We start from the raw sequence: 20,207 nt of genomic DNA, 5'->3' as shown, positions 1-20,207 counted from the left end.
CTTCTTCCATCGCCAGTCACAACATGACCGTGAAAGCTATTAGACGTGTAAATCTTTAATTAATGCAATTAGTAACGTATAAACTATAACGACACGCTTAATTCACTTTTAGCGCATATTGTAATATAAGTTATATGAATTATTGTCTTCTCTTTTTTGGTCGTCGTTGACACGTGCCGAAATGAGCTCCGGTAAGTTTCGAAAATGACCGTCACGTACATTCTACTACTAATAAAAATGAGTTGTTTTGACTAATAATGGATGATAATAATAGTAAAGTAAAGGATTATGTTATACAACCCAAGGAATCTTACCAATAACTAAAGGCTAAAGTGCGTATTCATGTTACTAAATGCAGTACTGTATATGCATTTACAAATGCCGCTTACTTTGTGGGTGCACAGTAGCAGGAAAGTATTAATTTTGAAAAGTGCCTGAGGGTAATTGCTACTAATTTCAGCATGTGCAACTATCAACACGTGGTGTCTAAAGGTTCAATTCCATTCATTGTTTTTTTTTTTCTCTTCCCAGCTACAGAGGTGTGTCCATTCTGTGGGAAGTCCTACAAGAGGTTAAAGAGCCACTTGCCCCACTGCAAGGCGGCCAAACCCCCTTTAAGCCACAATGAGCCCGTTGCGTCCCCGCCACCCGGACGGCTAGAAGCAAACTCGTCTAAAATGAAGGGGAAGAAGACGCCGCAGCACGGTGAGAAGGCGTCGTCACCAGAGGTGTCTGCGAAAAGTGGAAAAACGTCCCCACCGTCGAAGCCAAAGAAAAAGACCACTCACGCCTCAATAGAAACAGTAAAGACCAGCCACACTTCTCCAGGATCGGATTCAGCTCCACAGAGACTAAAAACTGTCCCTCCAAGAGCCACGAGCACAAAGTCCAAATCCAAACACTACTTGTCCGCAGAGTCCCCAAAACCCAAAAGTGCCTCTAAAAAGAAACCAAATCAAATCAATGAAGACATCAAATCCCCAGCAGAAGAAATAATGGCCGTAGGGAAGGAAATTCCCAGGATCACGCTCCAGCACATTGGCAGCACATTAGGCCGGACCAAGACCAGCAGACCTGCCATCCACATAGACGCCACTCAAAATACTAAATCCAGCCTAGATTCAAGTCCAGCTAGTACGAGTATCATTTTACAACCAAAACAGTCTCTCTATGGATCCAACCAATCCTCCCGCAAGACTCCACTTCTACCCGACCTCCAAACATCTAAAGTTGTTTTTCAACAGACAGAACTCACTTCAGTGTTGCCAGAACGCCTTTCCAACATTCAGTGCAGACCCCAAAACACATTAGCGACAATAGAAAGGAGGAAAGACAACTTCTCGGGTTAGTATTCGTTCTTAAATCAAATTTTGCATGTATTTATTTAAGTCATGTTATTATTTTATCACTCTAAATCTACAAACTATGTTAACATTTCGAGTCATCCTCGTTAATGGCGTCTTACTGTGCCATGCAGGGCGGAACCTGGGTCAGGTGACGCTGAGGGAGCTTCCTGAGTGGCTGGCCTGCAGGGCGCCGCGTCGCCCGGGAGATGCGGTGGAAATGATGCAGAGAGGTGAAGAAAATATAATTATACTCTCAACAGCCACAACATTAGGTACCCATCAACAATGGTCTGTTCAAATCGGCACTATACGCCTCCTACAGGTTGGCAGTGGTACTACAGCAAATATTTCGACGTGAAGAAAGGCGGTGTGGGGGGCCTTGGCATGCTGCTGGCCGGATACTGTGTGCTCAGCTACGCCTGGTCTTACCCTCATCTTAGTAAGGACACAAGAACACTTGTTTCTTTTTATAGTGTCAAGATTTAAAGTGTTTAATTTTTTTTTGTTTCTTTGTCTTTTAGAGCATTATCGTTGGAGGAAGTACCATTAAGACCAGCGGTATATACAAATCCCTATGCATAATAGCAATAAACAGCGACTACAAATAATCCACTGAGGAAAAAAATGGCGAGTTATTTGACGATACTCGCCACCAGTCGAAATTGTATTCGAGTCCCACCATTGAGGAAGTACCGCAGGACTCCACTGTGTGTCACTGTTGAGTCGTGTGCTCAAACGTGGGGCTAATAGTCATGCATCACGTGTGCTGGCTTTGTAAGAGGATTAAAAGGGAACGGGCACATTTTTGAGATGGATCAAATCTTCTAGCTCAGATGTAGCTACGGTCCTAATATTTCCAGAACCCCACCAAAAGTTCCTTCCGCCCCCGACTGACTGCAAATCGTTATACACTTGACCAGAATATCAATGGAGGACTAGCTGCTTTTTTGTATTCAAAATGAATTTATTGTTGCTGTTGTGGGCAACACAACAATGAACAACTGACACCAACATAATACAAAATAATTGCCATTTTCATTTTTCTTACATTCTTTTTTTTCATCGTCTTCCATACAAAAATTATAAATATTTTTTGTTTTTTGTTTGTTTATACAAAACGACAAACTATACAGATCAAGCCTGACAATACGGATAGAACGCATGGACCCCTATGCAATAGCGAAGCTGAGCTTTAAAAACAAAACAAAACAACTTTCTTGTCAAGTGCGCAGCAGCAGCTCGAAGATGACGGAATCTATCTGTCCATCCATTTTCTATAGCAACTGTCCTCATAAGGGTTGCGGATGAGCTGGAGTCTGACTTTGGGGTGAGAGGTGAGACACTTTTCTTTTTTTTTTGGCAATTTTGAGTCGTCAATGAACCTAAACTTGAATGTTTTTTGGAACGTGGGATGGAGCTGGAGTATGCGGCGGAGAACACACAAACTCCAGGATACTATGAGGCAAACGCACTAACCTTTAGTACGTTAATAATGGTAAAAAAAAAAAAAAAAAGGCATTCTGTCTGCTGTTGCAGCTCACTAAGCAGGTTAAACTTTGGCAGAAATGGATTGGATTGAATTTCTTCAGTCTGAATCATTCTGACTTGATTTTCAATATGTAACAACAAAAAAGCTAAGAGTCCCATGTGACATCAAAACATTTTTTGGGGTTGTGCTGCTGAGAAAAGAAACAATAAAAGCAAACAAGACAACGCATACAATCCATCTTAAAACCAAAGTAAATAGAAACACTGATAAAAAAAATATGAACTAAGTAAATTTCCTCAATCTGAGGATTAACCTCCCCCCTTAGCGCAAACACATTGAAATGATAGGCAAGTTTACGTGTTTGACGTGTAGGGGGTCGCGTACCTTTAAGGTACAAAAGAAAAGGGAAAATGCCAAATAAAAGTGAGCGGGCAAGGCGTGGCGGCGCCTTATATGATGCTTGTGTGCAGTCCGATGAAAACGGCCTTTAGTGCAATTCATCAAGGAAATGTAAGAATTCTTCACGTAAAACCTTCGTAATAAAAGCTGAGGAGGAGGCACGGAGTTGCCAAAGTGAACAAACTGGCCATCGGAAAGAATTATGGATCCTTTAAATTGCACATTTCCACAGCATTGTGGGTGATTCCAAGAAGTGCCTGTCTTGACAGTACAGGGGGTCCTCGGTTAACGGCGTGGCCATACGGCATTTCCAGGCTGTCAACAGTGTAAGAATACGTGGTCATGGTTTGTTTTTGATTTTTTTTATATTTATGGCACAAGAAGGCGCACTCAGTCACTACCGTTTGTTGTAGAATTGTTTTAACCTGTAACTATGACCCGAACGTGTGCATACAAACATTCTGTAGTGACGACATCTCAAGGTTCTGAATGGCACATAACGAACTCCGTTACCACCTTCTTCCGGTTTTTCATTGGGTGGCCGAGAAGTGTTTTTCACACACCGACTTACTGTGATGACATTCCGAGGTTGTGTACGGCGCAAAATGAATTAGTTTGCGTGGAGGCATAATACGGCACAATAAGGCACACTCAGCGCCGTACGTAAGGTTTATCATTGGATTGCTTTACATTTATGGCCTCAAAGTGCTTAACAAGTATGAAATGTTCAGGTTCCGAATCGTGCCTAACAAAATACTCCGCACATTAGCGTAAGAATCGCCATGTGACACGGTCAGTTATCGCCACACTTCCGGTTTTTCGTTGGGTAAACCGAGGACACCCTGTATCTGCCAAAATAAAACAAAAGTAGTGCTACATAAAGAGCAAAACAAACGACACAAACGAACTACAATAAACCTCCATGTGGTTTGTTAACATTCCAGAATGCTGTTGACTGCCGCCTCCAGAGCAGAGTCCGTGTCCAGGTGCGGGGGCGAGGCCCCCTGGTGGTGCATGTGACCCCCTGCAGCTGTTGCAAAAGATGAGCGGTTACCTTCCTGCCCCAATTGCTGCTGGGCTCGCTTCAGTTCCAAGACGCTCTTCTTCTCTGCAGGTGAATCTTCAAGTCTATCGCCGCCGCCGCCGCCTCCCGGGTCGCCGAAACCAAGCTGGGAGTCTGTCCTGTATGCCGCCTCCTCGGAGTTCGTGTCAGGCGGCGTAGGCGGCGGCGGAGACGGAGACGGGACAGGAACTTGCAAACGTTTCGATTTCAGGCCGCAGCAGAAGTCCTCCAAGAAAGCGTCTGAGAGAACAGAGCAGACAGTGAGACCGTAAATGGACTCAAAACGCGTTGCAAGGAGACGACCGGTACCTGGATCCACCAGTAGCATGCGCTTGTCTTGGGTCAGGCAGCCGCGCTCCTCTTGGTTGAAGGTCCTGTCGATCATCACCATCTCTGACGAAGGACTACAATGCTGCCCGCAACGAATGTGGGACGACTTGTTAGAGGTTTATGACGGCGGCCAATTGTGACTTTTTATAGTTTTATATTCATGTAAAAAATGTATAGCACCAACTAACTACGTAGTGATTTGGATACAAATTGTAAAATAAAACATTTAAAAATATATATATTTGTAAAGTGACAAGATGCTAACACATTTCTGCCATTAGCAGCAGCTGTGCTGAATGAGGCCACTGGTAACATAATAGATGAAAGACACAAATGTCAACTGTCTACCTCGGATTCAGCCAGAAGTAGCCGTCTGTATTTATTGATCATGACCTGCGTCCTCGTCAACACGTGCGTCGCAACTGACTCAAACTCCTCGTCCACTGTCAATGCAAAGATGAGAGCTCCGATTAACCTAAAATGGCGGATTCAAACACCAAATTGACAAGCGGGAAAAACTCGGGTGTACCCTGCGAGAACTCCTCCTGGTCGGGTGGCGTGCCTTGGAACACGTGGTAGGGCAGAAGCCGTTGCAGCGCGTCACTGAACGATGTGAAGTGTCGCCGGTCGGACGCGTCCACCCGTTCGTGATGTTCCCTTAGCTGCTGTAGAATCCTAAAAAGGACAATTAGAATTTCCAATTGTACTGCTTAGTACTATTGTGCAAGGCAGCAGTTAGGCATAGCAGGCTGGTAATTGTCCTGATTTTACGATGTGCGCCGCAAACTTCTTTGTGAATTGTTTTATCTCGATTGTGCGAGTTGCCAAGAAACGACGGCATTTCTGTAATTGTGTGACATAGTGTAGCTACTCACATTCCTCCTTTGGTCATCGGCGCAGGGGCGGGCCTCTTCTGTGCGCTGAGCTGCACTTGCTTGACTGCAGCTACTGAGGCATTCTGGGAAAAATCAGGAAGTTGATTCGTTAGACCAGGCAAGATTGGCTAAGTTCGGAAGCGTTACTTATTCATTATATTGGGATTTGTATTTAGTGGACTATATTTTAGGGCAATCCACCAGATTCTAAACGCAGCCAAAGAAGCAACATTCCAGCGTTGCCCTCACCTGTCCGTGTTCTTGTGCCGCTGCGTTGGTTAACGGGGACAACGATGTGGAGTTGGCTGTTTGCGTCACTAGGAGGCGCTGCACGGGGCTACCCGAGAGCTGCCCCTGACTGACCAGCGCCAGCCGGCCCGGCGTGCACGTCGTGGGCGCGCCACTCTTCCACGTTTGCGTTGCGCCGCCACTTGCCGCGCCCTGATTCAAAATGAGCTGCCCACCAGCTTGCGCTGTAAATTTCTGCCCAGTGACAATCTGCACCGCACCGTGGGCGGTGATCTGAGCAGGGGGGTCCGCGGGCGGTCCGTTGTGGACGGCCAAAGAAGTGGGCAGCAAGAACTGTCCCGCTTGTATGTTAGTTTGTGCCTGCTGCTGATCTATCACCATGGAGCCATTGGCGGTGTACTGCGTTGTAGCGCTGTTCGCCACATTCGCCAACGGGGAGACCGCGGGTTGTAAGCTGAAGACAGTCTGAGCACCAGCTTGATGCGGCTTAGGCTGGATCGGCCTGACAAGAGTCTGGGTCCCTCCCGGACCTCTTTGAATGATGACGTTCTGGAGGGGAATGTTCTTGAAGCCCACTTGGCCGAGGTGCCCCTGGGTAGGAGCGTACACTTGCCCGCCCGGAGCCGCAGCCCCCGCAGCGGCGACGGGGCCCGCCGGCCTCAGCACAATCTGAGGAGTTCTTTCCAGACCACTCAGGGTCATGACTCCGCTTCCCGCGCCAAACGAGCCCAGCACCTGGATGTGCTGTGTGGAACCGTTAGGCAGCGGGGACACGCCCTGAAGGAACGGTCCGGCCGGTAATGCCGCCGTCGCCGCCGCGGTAACCACACCCCCGCCGTAGCCCCCAGAGACCAGCTGGGACGGGAAGGGCACGGGGGCTTGCACAAGGGTGGGCGCGGGCTGCGTGTCCAGCAAGGCCTCCTGCGCCAGTGTCTGCTCCGTGATGTCAGCTTCCAGCAGGGATTTCTGGAGGATGTCGAAGGGTTGGTCTTCACCGAGGTCCACGTCGCCACCGGGGGGGCTGCCGGCCCCCAGCTGGTCCTCGATGAAGGAGAGGCTGCTGGAGAGTTGGAGGTTGTCTCCAGCCGGATCACCGCCAAACTCCATTGCGGAGGAGCCATCTTTGAGTCCGGCATTTGCCTAAAACGAGGCATTTAGAGAATTCAGGAAGAATGAGAGTGTAGAAGTGTGTGTGTGTGTGTGTGTGTTCCAATTTGGAATAAGGCTGTTAAACCAACCAAAAGTGAATACTTCCCATATGTACTGTACGATTATACATGCATGGCTGAGCATGCTGTGTACTTTTTGGACTGCAGTTAATTTCTAGTCATCTATTTTTATTTTTGCAAAGTACCTGCGATCAAGAATAACTGTCAAGGGACGATGGCATTAAACTAATTGTATGACATGGCTACATCCCTTCACACACACACACAACGCAAACCACAATTTCCTTCGAACTGAACACTGAAACAATGACTCGTGTACTCACAGTGTCACCAGCAAAGAAAGACGCATCTGAGCCGTACGCAGCATTGGCTACATCGTCCTCTTCAATCTGCATGAGGGAGAACACACACTAACGCCCACCTCAAGAGTTGAAGGTTCTACGTAAACATGGCAAACGTGTGCGACTGTAAATCGTTTTTTTTTTTGTTTTTTTTTTAAGAGCCACTCACGGACTTGCTGTTGTTGCCGTGTAGATAGTCATTCAATGCATCCACATCTCTGAAAACACAGGAACTTCGTCATTGTCGATGCTTATTGAAAGTAATTGAACAAAAATGTTTGCATTTATGCCCGGTTGGTCCCAATAATGCTCTTATCATATGTGAATGTTGAATGTTTTTATTTTACCCTAAAATATCCAGAAGATGGCGATCATCCTCATCATCCATGACACCTAAAGACCAAGAATATTCAAGATGAGATGTGTAAGTCACTTTAGAAGATTACTTTGTTGGTACGAACACTGTATCAATATTGCCTTTTAAACAATGTTCAGTTTTATTAACACAATGAAGGTACTATTATGTTTGTTAGTGAAATCAGAACGTCTATTTATTTATTTTTTACCAGTTTTAGACAACTCCTGTTATTATGTGGACATATACAAGTACATTTTAACATAATGGAGGTGCTGGGGTAACTAATACTGCATCCAATGTGTGTATTTATTACTTTGCCTCACTCACTGATTAGTGCCCGGCCACATGGATCCAGTCATGTAACGCCCTACGTTTCCAGTGACGGGATGGGCTGCAAAGAGGGATGATGAAATGACAGTGGTGTTAAGTTAAAAGCTGACACACAGACCAGCAGTTAAAAAAAAACAAAAAAAAAGTATCACCATGGGAGAGCAGTGTGGCCTTTCTTCCGACAACATGGGTACTGTGACACACTTCTCCCACCCATCATCAGCCACCTCACATGGTTAAAATAACTTGTGTGGAAGTGACCACACTAAGCTCGAAATAACCTCGAGGGCCAGACATAACTGATTGTTGGCTTTATTTTAGCCATCAAGTGTGTTGTGTATCAAAGAATAAAAAGGGTAAACAGGCGTATACATTGATGCCATTACTTGAGTATAAACATTCATGCTTGGATTTTTTTTTGTGCATGCGTTCAGGTGATGAGCAACGTCATTTGTTCCAGCCCTAGAATGAAATGCTTATTTTCCATATGGTGACTGTGTGTTTGAAGTGACATTTTATACACTAGACAAGCTCAACTAACAAAATGGCTGCTGATAAAGGCAGGCTGTCTTTTATGCGCTGCGCCTCGCTCTGACGCCATCTTCGAATCACGCAGGTCAACATTATAGCTCTAAAATAATGTTCTTGGAACTATGTTAGGAGCAGAAATCATCGTAAAAAGTTTAAATATAACTGACTATCATTATTAAATCATGACTGAGGGGGAGAGGCTTTTAATTTAGGTAGGAATATTGTTGTGCCGCCATTGTCACATCACTACGAATGTAAAAAAAAGGAAAACATTTCGCTCATATGAACTCCACAATACTTTAAAAAGGCACTAATTTATTTTAAGATAAGTTTACCACAAAAGGCTAACGCGAATCTTTAGAACGAGTTTGTAATGGCGGCGTGGCCGAAAAACAATAGTGTGAAATGGCGTCGTAGCTAAAGGAGGAAAGTGTGGAACGGCCTTAAAAAAAATAGATTTAAACCAAATTGTACACTTAATAATATCGTTGTTAAGGACCAAAGACAACTACAATCCAGCTTCGGTACCACTAATGTGCCGGACAACGCTTGAATTGCCCTTCAAATCCGCCCTAGCTTGTACGCCATGTTGTCCCGGACGCATCGGGCGGAAAAATGTCTCGAAAAAGGAGCTGAGAAAAGTCAGCTTAAAGTGCAGCCTGCACTACGCTTTTATTTCCCAAAATAGCCTCGAATCGACATAATCGCAGTCCGGGGGGCAGTCGACGTGGTTGCCTTGACGCATTTTGGGCAAGCCTTTTTCACTCGTCCCGAGCGGCTCAAAACGTCACATTCCCCCCGAAGCCAAAGCTGTGCCGGGCGGGTGTACTCTTTCGAACCCGGTCCTTGTCCTAGTTGGCTGCGTTCGCTCCGGAGACATTTAAACGGCCAAACCGCCGACTTTTCCGGTTAGCTAGCCTGCCGACGTATCGTCCACGCCCTCCCCCTTTGAAAGCGCAATTAGGCAGAAAAACGAAATCTATAAATATTTATCCCGATTAGCATAACATAAAGAATCGCGGAGGCAAACCCTTTTTTTCTTTACTCCCTTCTCCACTCCACTTGAAACCCAATATCTCCATTTGGCCAACTTTTAATTCGCTCGCCCCCTCCTTCTCCTCCTCCTTCTTCTCCCTCTCTCCCACCACTCGTGTTATTTCGCCTCACTCCTGTCTCCCCACACTGTGCTGCCTCGGCTCCATTTTCAAAGTTGTCTCCCTAACCCTCCCCGAAGGAGGAAGAGGGAAGGAGGCCGTGTGTGTTTTTTCCCTTGCAATTTTTATCCCAAAATGATAATACACTCAAAGGGGGAACTCACCGTCATGAAAAAGCAGTGCCTTGTCAACGGGGTTTCCTCGCCATGGCTGCACGGGCTGTGGGGGCTAGCGCGCGCCGCTGGAAGAACAAGTTCAAGGAGGGCACAGCACAACCGGCGCCCCCCTCCTCCCGTACGACAATCCTGCTATTGCCATAATAAAAAATGACACGATGGGGGGTATTATGTACAAAAAGACGATGAATGAATGCACACTGAGTTAAAATGCTACGCCGCATTGCAATTAGTTAACTTTTTCCAACAGTAGAGGGCAGGCCTGTGATGCATGACGTCACTCATGACATGGGACTGTTGATAAAGGTGTGGCAAAAGTTACCTGGGAGTAGTGCTCATCTTTCATACACAGGACAACAAGTTTTTTATACACATGTTATCATTATTTTTTGGGGGGTCCGTTCGCAAATGTGCACACTGCAATCCTAAGGAGGACAGGCGGTAAAGAAATGGATAAATGATAGAATAAAAAGTAATAATAATGCACATTGAATTAAAATGACATGCTGTATTGCAATTTGGCAACTCTTTCCATGTGTAGAGGGCAGCAAAAATGCAAAACAATAAATACAAGTAATTATTATTTTTTAATTATAGCATCATTTACCATGGGGATGTTTAATATTTTAAAAGCTATGGGGTAAGGCTTTGGGCAAAAGTGAGGGTCACCCTGGACTGGTCGCCAGACACTTGAAGGGAGCACATTTGTCAGGATCGTTGGACGCCTCAATGTTGTCCTGATCAAAGAGCATAATTATGCTACGTCATCATCAGACATTAAAGTCGTGTAAAAACAGCAGACCGTGGTTGTTTAGCTTGCCTCTGCTCCTCTACTGCACTTACGACGGGTTAAGGTATGTTTATTACCAACTATTTTGTACGCGTGGACTATTCAATAACATGTCCCCTGATTATTAGATCGTATGAATAAAAAAACCGGAAACTTTTTAATGTAAAAAATAGCGGTCTATATTTACTATTTACGTTGTAGTGCCGCCATCTTGAGCAGGTGGCGCAGGACGCCATCAAAACAAAAGCGAAGAAGAATCACTGACGTCATCACAACGCGACAACATGGAAGCGGCAGATGAAGTGGTTCAGGATCCGGAGAGCCATGACGACACGTTTAAAATGAAAGAACGGCTACAGAAGCGCCACAAAGCGAGGCTGGAGGACGTGGAGCGGCGGAAAGAAGCCAAAGAGAACCACTCGGTCGCCAAGGAGAGCGTCGACTACTTCTTCAGCACTTTCAACGGTGAGCGGGCTGCCGTGGAGGAGCTGCTTTGCGGCTGCTTGGGCGCGGACCAAAAGGCGGTGGCGGAGAGGCTGGAAGAAGCTACGAGCAAAACGGTGCAGTTGCAAAAGTTACTCAACGACAGCATGGTTTTTCTGACGACCTACGACCAGCGGAAAGCTCAGGTGGCCCTCCAGAAACTGCAGACGTGCCTCAACGAGACGAGGGAGCAGTCCATGCCCAAGAAGAAATTCGGCTTCCGGGGTCGCACCAAGGCGTCATCAACCACGGTGGAGGACACTGCCGTCTCTCCACCTGCAGATTACAATGCTGTCCAAGTGGATGGCGATCCTGCTGGTGCGCAGTGCGGCTTCTCTAACAAGAGCGACATGGTCTTCGTGATGACGGCGGAGGAGATCCAGAAAGAGGATGTGCTCTTGTCCCACCTGTCAAACTGCAAGGTGCGTCTGTACGGCACGCCCAGCACGCTGCACCTGAAGCACATCGATCGCTGTGAGATCCTGTGTGGGCCCGTGTCCACTTCTGTGTTTGTGGACCACTGTGAGAGCAGCACTCTGGCTCTGGCCTGCCAGCAGCTGCGCACCCACAACTCCAAAGATACCTACATCTACTTGCACGTTACCAGCCGTGCTATCGTGGAGGACTGTCATGGCGTAAGCTTTGCACCGTACTCCTGGTCCTACCCCAACCTGGATGAGGACTTCCACGTGGCCGGCCTGGACCCAAAGCAGAACAACTGGGAGCAGGTGGACGACTTTAACTGGCTCGCTGCAGGGACACCATCACCTAACTGGACTGTAATTCCCGAAGCAGACCGGAAGGCCACGTGGGACCCCTAGGATTCCCTTAATGCCTTCAAATGACAAAATTTGCCATTACACATTAAAAAAAAAATGTTGTAATGCATTGAAAAGAGTAAACTCCTAATAAAGTGTGTCTTGATTATTTAATAAATGTTACATACTGTACATGTTCAAAGAGTGTAACCTGAATTATTACTCTGGAGGCTTAACGGGAGTTTTAAATAAGTGATACTTCTTGGAAGTCCACATGTAAATCTGGAGGCACTTTTGTTGTATTTTTTTTAGGGTAGTCTAATTTTTAACCTGAGCACATTTTGGGGGATTTATGGAACAAAAATTCATCTGCAATAATTAGATTTTTCACACCCAAATAATAATATAATATTGGGCTTTTGGGTGAAATCAATGGATTAATTTAAAATGCACTATAACCTTTACAGGTGAACTCAATGTGACCTGTTTGTCTACTTTTTGCACAACTTGGCTGTTCTCTACAAGAATCCAGGAATCATCCAATACATCTCCAAGATGTCCACTAATGCTGCATTTGAGGAAGGTGGCAAGTCAAACTTTTCTGACCAGGAAGTGTGCACTGGAATGTCCCTTTTGAACCGGGAGATCCCCATGGAGACACAGACCGTGAATGGAAAAACATAATTTACATGATAATAAACATACAGTATGTATCCCTTTATTTACTATTACATTAGTTACCCAAAATACGTAATTTCAATGTACAACAACAATTGATCAGAATCAGCCATCTTTGTTGTTTACATTAGCCTCAAACGCTTTGAGGTCGGAACTGGGGCAATCCGAGTGGGATAAATCTGACTTCCCACCTTCCTCAAATGCAGCATAATATCATTGGCCACTCCCCTCTGACGGTTTGAAGCCTCAAAATGGCAAGGTACTGTTGATCAATTTTAGGCGTAGTCTTGCTTACATAATGTCAAATGTGAACAGCAAGATGAAGATGACCATCTTCAAATTGAAACAGGAAATACATTGGCCCAGCCATGGATCAAACTTGAGAATTTAGCTTTTGCTTCGTACAAAAAATAAAGTTTTGAGAAGGTCAAACGAAGATGATTCATATCTTTTACGCTCCGTATGAAATTTGACTGTAAACCGCAAGCAGGAAGCTACTCTCTTTCAACCCTTTCATCCATTTGAACCCAGAAAGATGTAAGCCCCCCTCCCTTAAAGGTAAATTGTTTGTGTGAGTACTGATGATGTCTTAACTGCTGGAGGCCATTAAGACATCCGCTTTGTCTTGAACCCGCAGACCTGCGACTGTGAATGGCTCCCCGGAATAGCGGCGCTTCCATGCTACTCGTCTTTGGAGATCCCGTCATGAAGGTAACCATGGCGACCGCGTGATCACTCAAACCAATTAAGGCCGGGGCTGCGGCTTCAAATTGGGCTCATCTTGTGCTGGGGGATTTTTTTTCCCTCGCAAATTGGATCAGGCCGCTTACAGGAGCTTAGCATGACGTAGTGCGACTTGGCCAGTTTAGTCATGAAGATCCTTGCAGAAATCTTCCAGGCGAAATCCAAGCAAAGTGAACGCATCAAACGGGGAAGATTTGGGGCGCAATGGCGGTGACTTTGAATGAATAACATACTTGGGCTCGACCAGGGCACGGCGGGAATGATCTCCGATGGATTACTGACGCACCAAAGGAGACTGTTCAAACCACGATTGGGTTATTAAAAGAAAACTAGAAGATCTCCTAGGATCTAACTTTTTTTTTTTTTTTTTTTAAGGACACATCTAGCTGAACAATGGCTTTGATGAAGGTCAAGTTTGATTTGAAAAAGCGAGTGAAGCTTGCCCAGAGCGTGTGGTTCCTCTTCTGGTTCGCCGTCATGGCCGGCGTGCTGGTCTTCAGCATGGGCCTCTTCTTCAAGATCGAGCTGCGGAAGCGCTCGGAGCTGATGGACAACAACGAGAGCCACTTCCTGCCCAACCTTCTCATCCTGATGGGCCTTGTGGCGTGCGGCGTCAACGCTTTCGGTGGCAAGGTCTGCTACGACTCCTTGGATCCCGCCAAGTTCGTTAAGTGGAAACCCATGCTCAAGACCTTTCTGGCGGGGTGCGTGCTCTTCAACGCTTTACTGGTGGTCACGGCGTTGCTGTGCTTCGTCATGCGCATCCCGCTGCAGTTCACGCTGGCCGAGGGCCTACGCAATGGCATGCGCTACTACAAGGACACGGACACGCCGGGACGCTGCTACATGAAGCGGACGCTGGACCTGACGCAGATGGAGTTCCGCTGCTGTGGGAACGACAACTATCGGGACTGGTTCGAGATACAGTGGGTCAGCAACCGCTACCTGGACTTCAGCTCCAAGGAGGTCAAAGAGTAAGTGGAATATTCCTTTAAATTTAATGTGACATTTGTGGTGTATTTGGTACTTGGGCCTTTTAATACCGCCGATATCACGTCACAATTATATTAAAAAATAAAAAACACGGGAGCAGTTCAAAAACAATATCTAATAACATGACAAAACATTTAAAAAGCGCTGTAAAAGACATCATAATCGCCACAAATGCTAATTATTAAATGTATGCAGATTATCGTGGCCAGCCAATCAGAGGACAGAAAAATCCTGACGTCATCAGGGGGTCAGCTCACCGACCTTGGGAGGATGATTTAGAATTTGGCTGGTTAAAAAAACAGTCCCGTTGTTACATCACCCAGGACTACTGCTTCTCAAGGCCCTGGGCAGATTACATTGTTCAAGGCAACACATAAAAAAAAAAAACTATAACTATATAGGAGATTAGACTGTTGGGAATAATAAATTGATACAATTTCATGAAGAAAAAATATTACAATTTAGATTGTAAATGTGGGTCAGTGCTTCTGATAGTGTTGATATAGAAATAACGCTGGTCATTTGACCCGAGGGATATGGAGGTGGTGGTTCTCTGAAACTGAGTTCAGAATAAGTGGATTTGGGGTGAGGGAAGGTCAGGGCACAGGGCAGGTATGCTCTTCCCTCGCGCCCTTTTGAGGATTAGCGTGACAGCAAATGAGGAAATGGGTGGAGGTTACTAGGAGGCAGTTTTGCCAGGATGATGTGTAAGAGGGTGGGCGGAGGGTTTGGATTAAGTGTAGAAATCAATAAGAGGGGTCAAACCAGCACGGGGGGGGTTAAAATACAAGTCAATATTAGATTCACCTGCTGGTAAAAGCCAATGCGAGAGCTATCAATCACAAATGCTCAGTTTGAACATTTTTGTTGTGCCAAAGAAACATAAAACAATGTTTTTTGTTCTTTAAAAAAATAAATTTTGTCCTTTTTTTCCTCAACAGGAATAATATATATTTTTATTATTGTTGACTTTAGAAATGACCCCTAGCCATAGGAGGAAAGGCAAAAATATTGAAACCGCCTGTCGCAGGTGTGTACCTAATGTTGTGCCAATTCTTTTAAGTATTCCCACCATCACTGGTAAATCGCCGGGATTAGCGCTTCAAGCATCAGTGTCCTGTCCAATCAGTCCCGCTGGGCTCTGGGAAAGCTAATTTGCGGAGGTTTTTGACGGCTTTGCGGTTACATCGAGAAGAAGGGAAAGTGATCTTGTTGACGTTTCTGACATGCAGTCAAGATGAAATGTTCATTAAGCATTTTAAGGTCTTGGTGGATTCTTTTTAGGCCCCAAAACGGTTGCTGTTCTGCGCACTGACCCATATGTCGCGTTCCCTGCGCAATCAAAGAGGTTTACTCGGTTTGATTCTGGATTAAGTGTTTCCGACCCACAAATGTCAGTCAACTTCTGGCGAAACAATTCCTACACTTTGCATTGCTTTGTTGACGCTTAATAGATCACATAATATCTCACATGATGTTTTTATTTTATTAAAATTGATTCAGATTAAAAACAAATAATACAAATTCAGATTTTTAAAAATAATAAAATTTAATTTAACCTTTTATTTTATTTACATTTATTGTATTTTTTTAAAATACAAAACACACATTTCCCCCATTGTTTCAGTTGCTTTCTCAACTAGCTAGTTTGAAAACTATTTTTATGAAACTTCTTGCCTTTATACAGAACTGTAGCATCTTAAACTACAACATTAGCAACGGCTACAATGTTAGCCTAGTAGCATAGCTTCCTGTGTCATATTTTGATGTTTTTGGAGATTACCATAACCTGGATAAATGACAATCTATACATGCATTAAAAACAAGAGAAGAAATAAAGAAATGGGAAGCTTTTTTTTGGGGGGGGGGGGGGGGGGGCTGGGTTGTATTTGTTGTTGATATTTTGACACTTAAGGTAAAAATGACTTTGGCAATAATGTTATTAGGCTAACAACATACTATATTATTCTGTACGGTACACTACACACTTATAAAAGTGTCATATTTGGTTCCTAGCCGCATTGGGAGCAACGTGGACGGCCAGTACCTGATGGATGGCGTGCCCTTCAGCTGTTGTAACCCAGGCTCGCCGCGGCCGTGCATCCAGCTGCAGATGTCCAACAACTCGGCGCACTACAGCTACGACCACTACACCGAGGACCTCAACGTGTGGAAGAGCGGCTGCCGCGACGCTCTGCTCTCCTACTATGGTGGCATGATGGCCACCATCGGCGGCCTGGTGCTGCTGGTCACCATGCTAGAGGTCAGGGAACATATAACAATGACAAGTAAATAAATACAAGTGAAAATAAAAACAGATCTAAAAAAAATAATAATTCAAAAATGATGTATAAAAAATATATATAAATGGAACCAAAAACAACAAAAATGTATATACATAAGTAACAGTAAAAAAAGATTCAAAATATAAAAATAAATATAAAAATAGATGTAGAAAAACCCCAAAAATAAATATATAAATAGAATTAAATGTCAATTCATAAATTAAAACGCTCTGCTCTCATATTTATTCCATGCTGCAGACTCTGTTAGCATAAAATGCATCATAAAATGTTATTCAAATGACAGGGGGCGGTCCTAAGTTTGTCTTGGGTTGAACTATTCGCCTATTGGTTGATTGCATGTCAGTCTATGTTGGACTCTTTCCACAGCAAGGGAGAATATACACACGAAAGAAACACTGCACTTCATGCTGACAGCATATGCAGCATTAAATACATAAATATGAGCGCAGGGTGTTTTTATTTATTGATTGACATTTAAATCAATTTCTATATATACATTTTTGTATTTATTCCCACATCTTTTTTTTTTTTTAATCTCGTGTTTATATATATATATATGTATAGTTTTTATTTCCATTTTTGTATTAAATTATTGAATGACATTTTTACATCCATTTTTATTTTGGTTTATTTATTTCTTATTTTGGCATTTTTGGTCCTCCTTAGGTATAAACATACAATTAATATCCATAAAATAGTGCCACATTGTATGAAGTTCTTGAAGAATGTATGAAGGGATGACTTTATTGTCCTAATCGCATGGTGCCATGTGAGCAACATTTGACCTAGCTGGTGTTCCCGTCACCTACTTCCTTTTCCTCATTTCCACTTGCTGCCCCCTTTCCCTAAACAATCTAAAAATAATTCCTCCTTCCCTTCAGTTTCTCGCCTATAACTGTACCCTAAGAAGTACAAATCCATCACCAATCCCTCCTCGGACTCAACTTTCTGTGAGTTGTTGTGGTCGACAAAGCTTGTAAACAAGTTGACGTATTACTGGCGTTTCTTTTGTGGCTACTTTAAATTGGCCCCGACTTTTCCTGTCTGGGCTGCAGACACTTTTAGGTAATGTCTTAAATCCAGCAGACGGCAGTTTGCTCTAGAAACCTGGATGGAGGGCGACTCCCTGGAAGCTGATCCACTTGGAGGAAGCCCAGATTGAAAATGGTTATGCAAGTTAACTATGCTGGCACAGATAGTGGAGTCAAAGTGGAGTGATATTATTGACTGTTTACTGGACAGATTATAAATAAATAAAAAGTTACAACTACACTTCTACGCCACAACAAGCCTATTTTGATCAACACTTAATTGTAATCCTTCAGAAATACCAACTTCCATACCATCCATGTTTAAATGTTGTCATTTGTCAACCAGATCCCCATGAAAATTTTACATCTAAATTGTTTTAGCCTTTTTTTTTTTACTCATCCTGTTAGCTAGCTAACAGCAAAGCTGACTTTTATTTGAGGATTTCAGAAAACTATTAATTTAGAGAAATGTCAACATTGAAGTTCCAAAAAGACAGCTACAACTGCAATAATAAACATCATTGTTCAATGTGTGCATCTCTGACAGCGTCAATCAAAATTGAGCGTTGCTGCTCGTTAGCTAGCTCGCTAGCTAACAAACGTTTTCTACCAAAATGTAGTGTCGAAGTCGGATATGGGTTTAAGGAGCATCCATAAAGTTCCAATAGGTATCTGGTTAAAAATATCTGGGATTCTGAAGGTGTACAAAAAATCGGTGTGTTTGTTCAGCTAGTTTAAACTTGAATGAAAAGTTGGAAGAGAAATGACCATCAAAAGCAATCAAACATTGATGAGCATTGATGGAGTGGAACTCAATTTATATTGGACTTTATTCATCATTTTCAGGAAATATGGCATGAAATCCATTACTTTTCCTGAAAATAATCCATTATGGTTTACTGTAAACTATGTCCCCCCCACCCCCGTCCTGTCACAGATCGCCGTGACGGTGGGCCTGCAATACGTCGACACCTCTTTGTCCACTCTGGCCAACCCCGAAGACCCGGAGAGCGAGAGCGAGGGCTGGCTCCTGGAGAAGACGGTCAAGGAGACGTTCACCGACATCATGGCCAAAATGAAAGCCGTGGGCAAAGGCGGTAAAGTGGAGGAGGGCGGCGACGAGGGCGGCGTAGCCACTGTGAGCTGAGCGACCTATCAAGTCCCCTCACGCCCTGCCAAAACTGACACCGCCACCACGCCCAAATGGGAAAAAAAGGACTTGTGAGATGATTTTTTTATTTTTATTGGCTCTTTGCGAGGAAATCTACTATACAATTGTAGTGAATACAGAGACATAGTTAACCGAGACGATGAGGAAATGTAAGACTCCACATTATGTAAATGAGATTATGTAAATGAAAGATATTTGGATGGGGATGGTGGTTACTATGCAACCCCCCTATCGCAGCAACCCGAGACATTCACAGGCCATCTGAAGAGAAATGCTATTTATTTTTGTTATAGGAATACTATGCCACAAATGAATTTGGCAGCTAAATATTTTGCCCCTCCCCAAAAGCTCTTCATGTCCCCTTGTCAGAAGTTCATTCAGTCTCTGTATATTTAACAAAGGGATGGCGGTCTTTGTACATAGTGTAGAAATGCTGATGAATGACTTAACCTTTTTCTAAATAAAAAAAATTCTATAATGTAATCTGTCAATATATATATAAATATCAAAATCCATGTAAATGTGTGTATATGGGCTGTATGTTTAGAAAAACTAATAAAATCACTTAGTGTTTGTGTGGGAAAATGTGTTAGTCTTGTCGTCTTTTGACTTTGCGTCAAGGAGGCCCAACACACAGCGAGGGCCGCAAGGCTCCCGATTAAGTCGACAACCGGATCAAGGCAATTATGCTCTTTACTGCTTTCACATGCACGGACCGACATGGGATGACTCTTCACATGCCCTGACCTAACAAGCGTGTGTGTGTGTGTGTGTGTGTGTGTGTGTGTGTGTGTGTGTGTGTGTGTGTGTGTTATTGAGTGGTTTGTGTACTTGTGTGATAGTCTGAACCTTGTATTTGTTATTTAAATAGAAACTCACAAAATCTTGAGAGTGTGTGCACGTTTTCAGACAATAGTATTGGGGATGAGATCCACCCACAAGTGAAGTTTGGAGTGTGTCTGTGTGTATTATTTATTATATTTCCAAATGTATCCAAGCACACCTTAATGGATCGTAAACGTCATTTCCCAAGCATTTCCTGCTGAATTTGAAGCATAAACTCACCCAAACTGTCTTGATAAGAATCTGAATCCTCAAGATTCTTTAACCCCAGTTTAATTAGATCATCGTTTAGAGCCACTTATTTGGATATTTATCACTTACCGCTATTTAGTTGACATTCATTTCCGTTCTCTGATGCAGTGAGGCACAGTATTTCAGTTGCCTCCAAAGCACATAAAAGCAGGACTGAGTAGATAAGGAGCCTAATCGGATTTGGGATTAGCCTGAGTCCCCCTTAGCCAGGTGAGCGGCTGATGTCCTACCGCGAGCACTTATACGTCACGTACATGCAAAAGTCAGGGAGTGGAAGGCGCATAGGGAGGGGAAAAAACAAGACTTGGGTTGAAATAATGCCAACCTATCTGTCTGTCTATTTATAAA

At 44.1% G+C, this 20,207-nt stretch overlaps 4 protein-coding genes across 8 annotated transcripts; 3 read left to right on the top strand and 1 right to left on the bottom strand.

The window, feature by feature from the left end:
* The first annotated feature begins 5 nt into the window (after positions 1-5).
* Positions 6-4,864, top strand: LOC147156817 (uncharacterized). 3 transcript variants are annotated; one of them, XR_015091540.1, is made up of 6 exons: positions 6-191; positions 532-1,344; positions 1,478-1,576; positions 1,669-1,785; positions 1,868-2,680; positions 4,179-4,864. XR_015091540.1 is itself a non-coding variant. In XM_086063734.1 (6 exons), the coding sequence occupies exons 1-5, from the start codon at positions 182-184 to the stop codon at positions 1,894-1,896; spliced, it is 1,068 nt and encodes a 355-aa protein (XP_085919860.1). In that variant the 5' UTR covers positions 6-181; the 3' UTR covers positions 1,897-1,904; positions 4,179-4,864. The 3 variants fall into 3 exon arrangements, 2 of the variants coding, with proteins under 2 accessions (XP_085919860.1, XP_085919859.1); XM_086063734.1 differs by having other exon boundaries at positions 1,868-1,904; XM_086063733.1 differs by having other exon boundaries at positions 1,868-4,864.
* Positions 2,316-10,259, bottom strand: bicral (BICRA like chromatin remodeling complex associated protein). 3 transcript variants are annotated; one of them, XM_086063732.1, is made up of 11 exons: positions 9,799-10,256; positions 7,947-8,010; positions 7,609-7,654; positions 7,431-7,479; positions 7,244-7,309; positions 5,752-6,891; positions 5,503-5,585; positions 5,157-5,302; positions 4,976-5,070; positions 4,607-4,709; positions 2,317-4,537 (listed from the first exon to the last, which is right to left on the bottom strand). In XM_086063732.1, exons 3-11 carry the CDS (start codon positions 7,647-7,649, stop codon positions 4,167-4,169), a joined length of 2,094 nt encoding a protein of 697 aa, XP_085919858.1. In that variant the 5' UTR covers positions 7,650-7,654; positions 7,947-8,010; positions 9,799-10,256; the 3' UTR covers positions 2,317-4,166. The 3 variants fall into 3 exon arrangements, with proteins under 3 accessions (XP_085919856.1, XP_085919857.1, XP_085919858.1); XM_086063730.1 differs by having other exon boundaries at positions 2,316-4,709; positions 9,799-10,259; XM_086063731.1 differs by lacking the exon at positions 9,799-10,256 and adding an exon at positions 8,102-9,729 and having other exon boundaries at positions 2,316-4,709.
* A 258-nt stretch (positions 10,260-10,517) lies between these two features.
* Positions 10,518-12,033, top strand: tbcc (tubulin folding cofactor C). The gene is made up of 2 exons (XM_086063736.1): positions 10,518-10,664; positions 10,802-12,033. The coding sequence occupies exon 2, from the start codon at positions 10,885-10,887 to the stop codon at positions 11,902-11,904; it is 1,020 nt and encodes a 339-aa protein (XP_085919862.1). The 5' UTR covers positions 10,518-10,664; positions 10,802-10,884; the 3' UTR covers positions 11,905-12,033.
* Positions 12,034-13,321: 1,288 nt separating this feature from the next.
* prph2a (peripherin 2a (retinal degeneration, slow)) lies at positions 13,322-19,349 on the top strand. Its single transcript, XM_086063735.1, has 3 exons — positions 13,322-14,237; positions 16,273-16,519; positions 18,531-19,349. Exons 1-3 carry the CDS (start codon positions 13,657-13,659, stop codon positions 18,738-18,740), a joined length of 1,038 nt encoding a protein of 345 aa, XP_085919861.1. The 5' UTR covers positions 13,322-13,656; the 3' UTR covers positions 18,741-19,349.
* The last annotated feature ends 858 nt before the right edge of the window (positions 19,350-20,207 follow it).

This window comes from Leptonotus elevatus, chromosome 20 (genome assembly GCF_054856555.1).
Source record: "Leptonotus elevatus isolate MCC_2025b chromosome 20, RoL_Lele_1.0, whole genome shotgun sequence".
Lineage (NCBI taxonomy): Eukaryota > Metazoa > Chordata > Actinopteri > Syngnathiformes > Syngnathidae > Leptonotus > Leptonotus elevatus.
The sequence above is the reverse complement of the archived record's forward strand: the minus strand, read 5'-3'. Positions and strand labels throughout refer to the sequence as shown.